We start from the raw sequence: 12,070 nt of genomic DNA on the forward strand, positions 1-12,070 counted from the left end.
GCTAAAGACATATACCTGACATCAATTCTAATGATATCAAAAATGGCATCACAAACAACGTTATTAGCATGTTGAAGAAGTTTAACAATGCTATAAGCATTATGGTCTGACACTTGTTGCGCTAAAGCCTCCAACCAGAAGGTGGAAGCTGCAGCATCATCAGCCAAAGAAATAGCAGGTCTAAGAAGATTACCTGAACATAAATAAACCTTCCTTAGAAAGGATTCAAGCTTCCTATCTAAAGGATCATTAAAAGAAGTACTATCTGCCGTAGGAATAGTAGTACGTTTAGCAAGAGTAGAGATAGCCCCATCAACTTTGGGGATTTTTTCCCAAAACTCTAATCTATCAGATGGCAAAGGGTACAATTTCTTAAACCTTGGAGAAGGAGTAAATGAAGTACCCAGACTATTCCATTCCCTTGAAATTACTTCTGAAATAGCATCAGGAACTGGAAAAACTTCTGGAATAACTACATGAGGTTTAAAAACTGAATTTAAACGCTTATTAGTTTTAATATCAAGAGGACTAGACTCCTCCATATCTAATGCAATCAACACTTCTTTAAGTAAAGAACGAATAAACTCCATCTTAAACAAATATGAAGATTTATCAGTGTCAATATCTGAGGCAGAATATTCTGAACCAGATAGATCCTCATCAGAAATAGATAAGTCAGAATGAAGGCGGTCATTTAAAAATTCATCTGAAATATGAGTAGTTTTAAAAGACCTCTTACGTCAACTAGAAGGAGGAATAACAGACAAAGCCTCCCGAATAGAATTAGAAACAAATTCTTTTACATTAACAGGAACATCCTGAACATTAGATGTTGAAGGAACAACAACAGGTAATGGATTATTACTAATGGAAATATTATCTGCGTTTGATAGTTTATCATGACAACTAACACAAACTACAGCCGGAGGAACAGTTACCAAAAGTTTACAACAAATGCACTTAGCTTTGGTAGAACCGACATCAGGCAGCGTCTTTCCAGAAGTAGATTCTGATCCAGGGTCAGGTAGTGACATCTTGCAATATGAAATAGAAAAAACAACATATAAAGCAAAATTATCAAATTCCTTAAATGGCAGTTTCAGGAATGGGAAAGAATGTAAAACAAAACAAGCCTCTAGAAACCAGAAGCAACTGAAAAGTGAGACTGAAATAATGTGAAAAAAACTGGTGCCAAGTATGACGCCCATATTTTTTGGCGCCAAAAACGTCAGCAACACACATACGTCAAAAATGACGCAATCACGTGAAAACTTCCGGCGTCAACTATGACACCGGAAATGGCGAAATTTTTGCGCCAAAAACGTCTCGCGCCAATAATGACGCAATAAATTGAAGCATTTTCTGCACCCACGAGCCTAACAGCCCGCAATTTAGAAAAAAAGTCAATTGAAAATTTTAAGGTAAGAAAAAATATAATTCATATGCATTTTCCCAAAAAAAATGAAACTGACAGTCTGAAAGAAGGAATACTGATTATCCTGAATCATGGCAAATATAAGTTTAACACATATATTTAGAACTTTACATATATAGTGCCCAACCATAGCTTAGAGTGTCATGAATAGAAATAAGACTTACTTACCCTAAGACACTCATCTACATATAGTAGATAGCCAAACCAGTACTGAAACGAGAATCAGTAGAGGTAATGGTATATAAGAGTATATCGTCGATCTGAAAAGGGAGGTAGGAGAAGAAATCTCTACGACCGATAACAGAGAACCTATGAAATAAATCCCCTAGAGGAAGACCATGGTATTCGAATAGGCAATACTCTCTTCACATCCCTCTGACATTTACTGCACTCAGAGGAAAACCGGGCTTCAGCCTGCTGCGAAGCGCATATCAACGTAGAATCTAGCACAAACTTACTTCACCACCTCCATGGGAGGCAACGTTTGTAAAACTGAATTTTGGGTGTGTTGAGGGGTGTATTTATAGGCATTTTGAGGTTTGGGAAACTTTGCCCCTCCTGATAGGAATGTATATCCCATACGTCACTAGCTCATGGACTCTTGCTAATTACATGAAAGAAAATGTTACTGTCACTTTAAACGGTAAGTGTAGAGAGGACAGAAAGCTTAAATATCCCTGCAGATCACCTCTACACCTCAGCTGTACTTTGCTGAGGTGCCTACCTGTCAGTTGCAACCAATTCCTTCTGAGCAGGAGCCGTTCCCTTCACTAACAGAACCGGAACTCAGCAGCAGTTACAGAAAGTCGGTCTCTGGTCCTAAGCATGCATAATAAGAATGCATAATAGAAAAGGAAAACTGTACAACTTCACCTTCCGATTATCAGGAAATGAAGGAGCAAAGGCACGCAACGCAATTGCCGCCTCCTCTAGTACCGGCCATCGTGGGCGTCGCCAATAAAGTCATTTCCCGGTCGGCATATTGTTATGAAACCGCCGGGAGATGTGAAACTACCACCAAGTATGCCTTGCCCCAGTGTCTGCGTCTAGGCTGTCAGCATAGTGCCCCTGAGTGTATAGGAGAATTCCCAATTCCAATGAGGCAACGTTATATGTCCCATCCTATGAATTAAAGTGCCCAACTTTTTCTGAGTTCACCATTAACCCCATAAATAAAAGTCAGCATTACCTCATATTCTGCCCAACAGCAAGGCAGCTCCCAGGTTTGAGAGTGCCTCTCCCTCACATGGACCTGTGAAACAAGAGAAAGGAATGAGTAATACCTCAGGTTTTTAGAGTTAGGGCAGCATCAGTATATGGGAGGCGCAGTGAGAATTATGTCCCACAAGTTCCAATTGCTCTAAAGCCACCACTGCTCTACTGAAGAGACTGATATGGACTACGGCTACACCCTAGGACAAAGCAGCACAATCTTGTACTACTTTAAAAATAATAAACTCTTGATTGAAGAATCTTTTCTAACACCTAACTTTACCACTTCCTTGCTCTAACGTAGGTAAAAGAGAATGACTGGGGTGGGAGAGAAGGGAGGTGATATTTAACAGCTTTGCTGTGGTGCTCTTTGCCGCCTCCTGCTGGGCAGGAGCGATATTCCCAATAGTAATTAGATGATCCGTGGACTCATCGTGTCATTAAAAAGAAATAGTGCTCAGAAAAAGTTGTATAAAAACATTTCAATCCAGCAAATAAGTTGCAATACTTGGTAAAACTTAATACAATGGACCTAAACCCTTAGCTCTGCTGAGGTCTTACCCCTCTTGATGGAGCTATCCCACTAGCACAGGGAAAAATCACAGACCCAGAGTAAAGGCTCCTATCCACCGGAGCTGCCCAAATCCACTGAGCTGCAAAACTCAGCACAATCCACGGCAAAAATCCGATCTGATAAGTCGAAAAACTGAAGTGCGGAGAAGCGGTCACGTGATCGTAACTAAGAAAACTGCGCCACAGTCAGTAAAGAAACTGCAAGAAAACAAGCCTGGGAAAAATAACTGCAATTTTAACAAGCTAGCAATCCTCCTAGATAGCGATTGCCCTCAGAGTTTGTCCATACACTCACCAAGCCCCTAATACAATAAAGGATGTCCCTTGTCAGCCTCAAACACCCTCACATTACCAGCAGAGCCCTCTCTGTTAAAGTATATCCCTCATAAGAGATACATGAAAGCCCTAAAATAATCCCACAAAGGGATTAACCCTTAGAGTGCCGGTACCTTTCTGCTGGGGTGCTCTTTTTTGCCTCCTCCTGCTGGTCAGGAGTTAAAATCCCACTAGTAATTGGAATGATTTGTGGACTCTCTATGCCATAGGAAAGAAAACTTAAAGTACATTTTCTTCACTACAATAGAGTTGCATTTTGAACTGCTGCAATATATTTGCTTTATTCTCCAGTTAATAAAAACATTGCAATTGAGCTGGTGTTTTTTTTGTTACTGCCTAATTTAAAATTGAATTTAGTTTCAAAATCACCTTCAGAAATTTTTTTGCTAAAAAAAACCCCAAAAAAGAAAAAACAAAACAACCTTTCACCACAGAAAGTAAAAAAGGTTTCTGCCTCTGGGGTTGGAATAAAATTCCGTAAAATGGTGTATAATCAGTGCCATATAGCGTTGTTAAATGGATCTATTTATAAAGCAGCAAACACAGCCAGGGAGCCCTTACAGTGCTCACCTCTTCCCCACTTCAGGCAGCACAGACTCATTCACTCATAATGCCTGACAAGTCCTGCTATCTCACTTGCCCCCAAAAGAAATGTGATAAATAGGGGCCAAAGCATTAGGCAAATGGCAGGGTATTTAATACATTGTATTACACCAAGCAGGATATATAAAACAAATCTAAAATTCCACAACAGGACCTCATAACTACAAAATTTAAAAATATTTTCATGTGAAACTGGCAGATAGCTTTATTTAAAAAGAAATTATATATTTGTGTTAATATACAGTAAATAATGGGTGTTCAACGCAGACCACTTTGTGAACTTCCTGCTCCTGGGTGCTCAGGGCTGTGTCGACTCTATAGGGGTAAAGAAAAAAAGAAAAATAAATAAATTCTAGCAGACAAAACAATTCAATACCCTGCAAAGTAAAATGTGTTTATTCGAGCACTGTTTTCTTTTACCAACACACACACACACACTCTCTCATGCAAAAAGTATGGACATTTTAAACTTAAACTCCCCAAAGCCTTCACTCTACAATGAGAACCACATTCCTCACAGAAACCATTATCCTTTGAATTCCTAATAAAACACAGACCTCTACCCCACATATTAGCCCCCCGCTTACCCTCTCATACTCCCACAATCACCTTTTATGCCCTTGCTGAGCCTGTAATCATTTATAAATTTATGAATCGCATTACTAAGTAATCACATATAACACTAGAAAATGTATAACTTGAGTGCTTGTATTTCTATGCAAACCTGTATATGTAGGTGTAGGAATAGCAATTTATGTTAACCTGATAAATAATTTTTTTCATGGTGGCGAGAGTTCACAATACATTACTTCAAAAGAGCCCTATAAAACCCCTCCCACATACCTCAGTCTAACATATAGCAAGCAAAGCGAGGGAAGAAAAAGGAATGAGCCATAAAAAGGAGCTTGTGAACTCTCACCACCATGAAAGAAATTAATTTATCTGGGAAGCATAAATTACGTTTTCTATCATACAGGTGGTAAGAGCACATGATCCCTTATTCCTGGGAACTAGTACCAAAATCATGGAGTCCATGAGTATGAACATAAAGGGAAGGATTTAAAAAAAACATCTTTTTTTTACTTAGAAATTACTGTAATTCCATAACACCAATAATTTTTTTTAATGCACTTAAAACAAATCAGACAAGCAACAAAATAATCAGACAGCTGCCTAAAAAAAACATTCTAACAAAGGGTGATTCAGAAGAAACAAAAACATCAAAATGGTAGAATTTATGGTAGAAAGTATGCAAAAAAGACCAAGTAGCTGCCTTGCAAATCTGGGCAACTGACGCTTCATTCTTGAAGGCCAAAGAAGTGGCAAATGTCCTAGTAGAATGAGCAGTAAACTGCTACAGTGGAGGCTGACCTGCCACCAAGCAAACCTTGTGAATCAAAAGTTTCAACAAAGAGGCCAAAGAAAAAGAAAAAAAAAAACTTTCTGACCTTTCCTAGGACCAGAAAAATGAATGAACTATTAGTTTGTCTAAAGTCATTATATGCATCAATGTAAATATTTCAATGCCCTAACAACATTTAAGTTATGCAAAGATCTCTCTAAAGCATTCTTAGGATTAGGACACAAAGGAGGAACAATCATCCCTCTTGTTTAAGTTGTCTGAAGAAACAACCTCATATAAAATAAAAAAACTCCATAGAAATTCATAAAACTGCCTTATGATAAAAAAAACAAAAAAGGAGAATCACAAGAAAGAGCAGATAACTCAGAAACGTTTCTAGCAAAAGAGAAAGCCAAAAGAAATAACACTTTCCAAGAAAGCATTTTAATATCCAACTAATGCATAGGTTCAAAAGATGAAGCCTGCAAAATCCTTAACACCAAGTTAAGAATCCATGGAAGAGAAATTGGCTTGATTACAGGATTAATACGGACCAGAGCCTGAAAAAAACCCATGAATATCAGGAAGATTTGAAACCTTCCTGTGGAACAAAAAAGAAAGAGCAGAAATCTGCCCGATTAGAGAACTAGCAGATAGGCCCTTATCCAGAGCATCCTGTAAGAACTGCAAAATCCTAGAAATTCTGAAAGAATGCCAGGAAAACCCATTATCTACACTCCAAGAAATCAAGGTCTTTCAGATCTTGTGATAGATTTTCCTAGTTACAGACTTAAGAGCCTGAATTAAGGTTTCAAATCACAGAATCAGAGAAACCCCTATGTCTAAGGACTAAACATTTAACTTCCATGCCATCAAGTTGAGATCCGGATGAAAAAAATTGACTTTGAGACAGGAGGTCTGACCGCAGAGGTACAGGCCACAGAGGACAGCTGGAGATTTGAACCAGATCTGCACACCAAATCCTGTGAGGCCAAGCTGGGATAACCAGGATTACTGAAGATTTCTTTAGGCTTATCTTGGAAATTACTCTGGGTAGAAGTACCAGGGGAGGAAACTGATAAGCAAGCTGAAATTACCAAGGAACTACTAGAGTATCCACTAACTCTGCTTGAGAAACCCTGGACCTCGCAAAGTACCTGGGAAGTTTGTTGTTCTAACGAGAGGCCATCAGATCTATCTCTGGGAGACCCCAAAGATCCACAATCTGATTGAACACATCCTGGTGAAGAGACCACTCCCCTGGATGTAGAGGATGATGACTGAGAAAGTCTGCTTCTCAGTTGTACACCCCTGGAATATGAATCACAGAAACTAGACAAGAATTGATTTCTGCCCATGAGAGAATTTGAGACACCTACCTCATTGCTAGGGAACTGGAAATTCCCCCCCGATGATTGACATAAGTCACTGCTGTGACATTGTCTGTCTTAAAATAGAGATTAAATTCTCGGTGCAATTTTCAGGGCTCTTCAAGATTCACCTTAGTTGAAAAGAGTTCTAGAACATTTATTGGTATCCTTGCCTCCCAAGGATCCCAAACTCCCAGTGCTCTTAAGGACCCCCAAACAGCTCCCCAACCTGAAAGACTTACATCTGTAGTGATCACAGTCAAGTTAGGATGAGCAAAAGAAGCCCCCTGAATAATAAACTGAAGATCCAGCCACAAAGGCAGAGGTCGACCTGTATTGGGATCCAAATATATATTTTGAGACAGCTGAGTATAGTCTCTACACAATTGACGAAGCATACAAAGCTGAAGAGGTCTCATGTGAAACTTACAAAATGGATTTGCATCTAAAGCTGCAATAATAAGACCTAGAACGTCCATACCATACAAAGAGCAACCAAGGGGAAAGAGAGAGACTGAAGGTTCAGAGAAGCAATTTTAACCCTATCTGCTCTGTTACAGAAAGACTCAAAAAGATACCTTTGTTTTAGGAATCAAAGCACTTTTGTTAAATTGATCCTCCAACCATGTTGTTGAAGAAACATCAATAGTCTGTTGATGTGAGATTCTGCTAAAGGAAAAGACGGAGCTTAAACCAAGATGTCATGCAGGTATCTAAATACTGCAATACCCGGAGTTCTGATCACAGATAAAAGTGCACCCAGAGCCTTTGTGAATATTATTGGAGCTGTAGCCAGACCAAATGGTAGAGCAACAAACTGAAAATGCTTGTCCAGAAAGGCAAACTGCAGAAACTGGAAATGTTCAATGTGAATTGCAATATGAAGGTAAGCATCCTTTAAACCTATTGTTGGCATAAACTGACAGAATAGTCTGAATAGTTTACATTTTGAAAGATGGAATCCTTACAAACTTGTTCAGAGCTTTCAGATCCAGAACTGATCTGAAAGTACCCTCCTTCTTAGGAACAATGAAGAGTTTTGAATAACATCACATCCCCTGTCTCATGAAAGAGGCATAACTTGCCCCCTACCAGAACCTCTGCATCAGGGGCTGCACCTTCATGCAGATTTGGTAGAAGGGATAGATTTTTTACCTTGCTTTGACTTGCTCCAGTTAGCACTAGGTCTCCAGACTCAACCTTGCTTCTGAGCAGAAGAGTCAACCTTTTGTTTCCTATTCTGACAAAAGGAATGAAAACAATTAGAAGCTTTAGAATTCTTCTACACTTTGTGCTGAGGAAGAAAAGCCCCAATTTCCTCCAGTAACAGTAGATATTATAAAATCTAGACCAGAACCAAACAACTTATTTCCCTGAAAGAAAGAGATAATCTTAATTTTCCATATCAGCAGACCAGGATTTAAGCCATAAGGCTTTCCCAGCAAGGGCAGCCAAAGACATGCTTTTGATATTAATCATCATAATATAACATCACAAATAAAGAAAAAACATAATTTATGCTTACCTGATAAATTTATTTCTCTTGTAGTGTATCCAGTCCACGGATCATCCATTACTTATGGGATATTCTCCTTCCCAACAGGAAGTTGCAAGAGGATCACCCAAGCAAAGCTGCTATATAGCTCCTCCCCTCACATGTCATATCCAGTCATTCGACCGAAACAAGACAAAAAAGGAGAAACTATAGGGTGCAGTGGTGACTGTAGTTTAATTAAAATTTAAACCTGCTTTAAAAGGACAGGGCGGGCCGTGGACTGGATACACTACAAGAGAAATAAATTTATCAGGTAAGCATAAATTATGTTTTCTCTTGTTAAGTGTATCCAGTCCACGGATCATCCATTACTTATGGGATACCAATACCAAAGCTAAAGTACACGGATGATGGGAGGGACAAGGCAGGTACTTAAACGGAAGTGACCACTGCCTGTAAAAAACCCTTTCTCCCAAAAATAGCCTCCGAAGAAGCAAAGTATCAAATTTGTTAAATTTGAAAAAGTATGAAGCGCAGACCAAGACTTCTTCTCGTAAATCTGTTCAACAGAAGCCTCCTTCTAAAAAGGCCCAAGTGAAAACCACAGCTCTAGTAGGATGAGCTGTAATCCCTTCAGAAGGCTGCTGTCTAGCAGTCTCATAAGCTAAATGAATTATGCTTTTTAACCAAAAAGACAGAGAGGTTGCTGAAGTCTTTTGACCTCTCCTCTGTCCAGAATAGACACCAAACAAGGTGAATGTTTGATGAAAATCTGTAGTAGCTTGTAAGAAAAACTCTAAAGCACGAGCCACGTCCAAATTGTGTAATAGACGTTCCTTCTTTAAAGAAGGAATAGGATACAAGAACGGAACAACAATCTCTTGAGTGATATTCTTGTTAGATACCACCTTAGGTAAGAACCCAGGTTGGTACGTAGGATTACCTTATCCGTACGGAGGACCAGATAAGGAGAATCACATTGTAACCCGGAGACTCTACGAGCCGAGGAAATATCTACCAAGAAAGAACTTTCCAAGATAAAAGTTTGATATCTATGGAATGAAAAAGTTCAAACGGAACTCCTAGAAGAACCAGGTTTAAGCTCCATGGCGAAGCAACAGTTTTAAACAGAGGCTTGGTTCTAACCAAAGCCTGACCAAAAGCCTGAACGTCTAGAATACCTGCCAGACGCTTGTGCAAAAGAATAGACAGTAGAAATCTGTCCTTTTAAGGAACTAGCTGACAATCCTTTCTCAAAATCATCTTGGAGAAAAGATAATATCTTGGGAATCCAGACTTTACTCCATGAGTAACCCTTGGATTCATAACAACAAGATATTTACACCATATCTATGTTAAATTTTCCTAGAGACAGGCTTTCATGCCTGTATTAAGGTATCAATGACTGATTCGGAGAAGCCATGCTTTGATAACATCAAACGTTCAGTCTCCAGGCAGTCCAACTCAGATTAGTTATATTTAGATGGTTGAAAGGACCCTGAGGTAGAGGGTCCTGTCTCAGAAGCAGAGACCGTGGTGGAAAGGATGACATGTCCACCAGATCTGCATATCAGGTCCTGCGTGGCCACGCAGGCGCTGTCAAAAAACGCCAAAGCACTCTCATGCTTGATTTTGTGCAAACACCTCCGGAGGGAATTCCCACTCCCCCGGATGAAAAGTCTGACGACTTAGAAAATCCGTCTCCCAGTTCTCAACACCTGGGATATGTATAGCTGATAGACAAGAGTGAGTCTCTGTCCAGAGAATTATTTTAAGACTTCTAACATCGCTAGGGAACTTCTGTTCCCCCTTGATGGTTGATGTAAGCCACAGTCGTGATATTGTCCGACTGAAATAAGATGTACCTCAGAGTTGCTAACTGAGGCCAAGTCTGAAGAGTATGGAATATCGCTCCCAGTTCCAGAATATACATTAGAAGGAGGGTCTCCTCCTGAGTCCACTATCCCTGAGCCTTCGGGGAGTTCCAGACTGTATCCCAACCTAAAAGGCTGGCATCTGTTGAAACAATTGTCCCATCTGACCTGCGGAAGGTCATACCCTTGGACAGATGGACCCGAGATAGTCACCAGAGAAGAGAATCTCTGATCTCTTGGTCCAGATTTAACAGGAGAACAAATCTGTGTAATCCCCGTTCCTCTGACTGAGCAAGCATAGTTGCAGCGATCAGAAAAGTAGGCGTGCAAACGATACTATGTCCCTTGCCGCTACCATTAAGCCGATTACATTCATGTACTGAGCCACCAAAGGGCGCGGATGGAATGAAGAACACGGCAGAAATTTAGAAACATTGACAACCTTGACTCCGTCAGGTAAATTTTCTATCAGAATCCCTAGGAGGGAAACCCTTGAGATTGGGGATAGAGAACTCTTTCCTTGTTCACTTTCCACCCATACGATCTCAGAAATGCCATTACTACGTCCGTATGAAACTTGGCAACTTGGATGTTTGACGCCTGTATCGGGATGTCGTCTAAATAAGGGGCCATTTTTATGCCCTGCGGTCTAAGGACCACCAAAGCGATTCTTGGGGCTGTAGTTAACCCAAAGGAAAGAGCTACAAACTGGTAATGCCTGTCTAGAAAGGCAAACATGAAAACGATGGTGATCTTTAAGCATCCTTCAAATCCATTGTAGTCCTCTATTGACTCACCTGGATCATAGTTAAAATGGTACGAATAGTTTCCAACTTAAATGATGGAATCTAAGGAATTGGTTTAAGATCTTTAGATCCAAAATAGATCTGAAGGTTCCCTCTCCTTGGGAACCACAAACAGATTTGAGTAAAAATTCTATCCCTGTTCCTCCCCTGGAACTGGATGGGTCTCGTACACAGAGTAAGAATGCCTCTTTCTTTATCCGGTTTGCAGATAATTGTGAAAGAGGAAATCTCCCCTTTTTTTGGGGGGGGAAAAGCTTTGAAATCCAGAAGATATCTCTGGGATATAATATCCAATGCCCAGGGATCCTGGGCCTCTCTCTCTCGCCCACGCCTGGGCGAAAAATGAAAGTCTGCCCCCTACAGGATCCGTTACCGGATAGGGAGCCGTTCTACACGCTGTCTTAGAGGCAGCAGCAGGCCCCTTGGCCTGCTTATCTTTGTTCCAGGCCCGGTTGTCACCAGACCGTCTTGGACTAAGCAAAAGTTCCCTCTTGATTTGCCTTAGAGGAAATTGATGCCACGCCTGCCTTGAAGTTTCGAAAGGCACGAAAATTAGACTTTTTTGGCCCTTGATTTTGACCTGTCCTGAGGAAGGGCATTACCTTTTCCTCCAGTGATATTAGCAATAATCTCCTTCAAACCAGGGCCGAATAGGGTCTGCCCCTTGAAGGGAAGTTAAGTAGCTTATTTAGTAAAGTCACGACAGCTGACCATAATATAAGCCATAGCGCTGTGCGCACCAGCATAGTAAAAAAACAGAATTCTTAGCCGTTAGTTTAGACAAAAAAAACAAGGCATCAGAAAACAAAGAAATTGGCTAGCTTAAGAGCTCTAAGCTTGTCAAGTATTCATCCAATGGAGTCGCTACCTGTAAAGCCTCATCCAGAGACTCAAACCAGAACGCCGCAGCAGCGGTGACAAAAGCAATGCATGCAAGGGGCTGCAGGATAAAACCTTGTTGAATAAACATTTTCCTAAGGTAACCCTCTAATTTCTTATCCATTGGATCTAAAAAAGCACAACT

General features: G+C 40.3%; 1 protein-coding gene across 1 annotated transcript in view; it reads right to left on the minus strand.

Annotated features, from left to right (window-relative positions):
- Positions 1–4,231: 4,231 nt before the first annotated feature.
- The window catches only part of MED19 (mediator complex subunit 19), a 360,600-nt gene continuing 352,761 nt past the window's right edge, over positions 4,232–12,070 (minus strand). The window contains exon 6 of the mRNA XM_053692338.1: positions 4,232–4,474. Coding sequence (XP_053548313.1) covers positions 4,418–4,474 — 57 coding nt within the window. The 3' untranslated portion in view covers positions 4,232–4,417. The remainder of the gene's footprint in view (positions 4,475–12,070) is intronic.

The sequence above is a fragment of the Bombina bombina genome, chromosome 9 (genome assembly GCF_027579735.1).
Source record: "Bombina bombina isolate aBomBom1 chromosome 9, aBomBom1.pri, whole genome shotgun sequence".
Taxonomy (NCBI): Eukaryota; Metazoa; Chordata; class Amphibia; order Anura; family Bombinatoridae; genus Bombina; species Bombina bombina.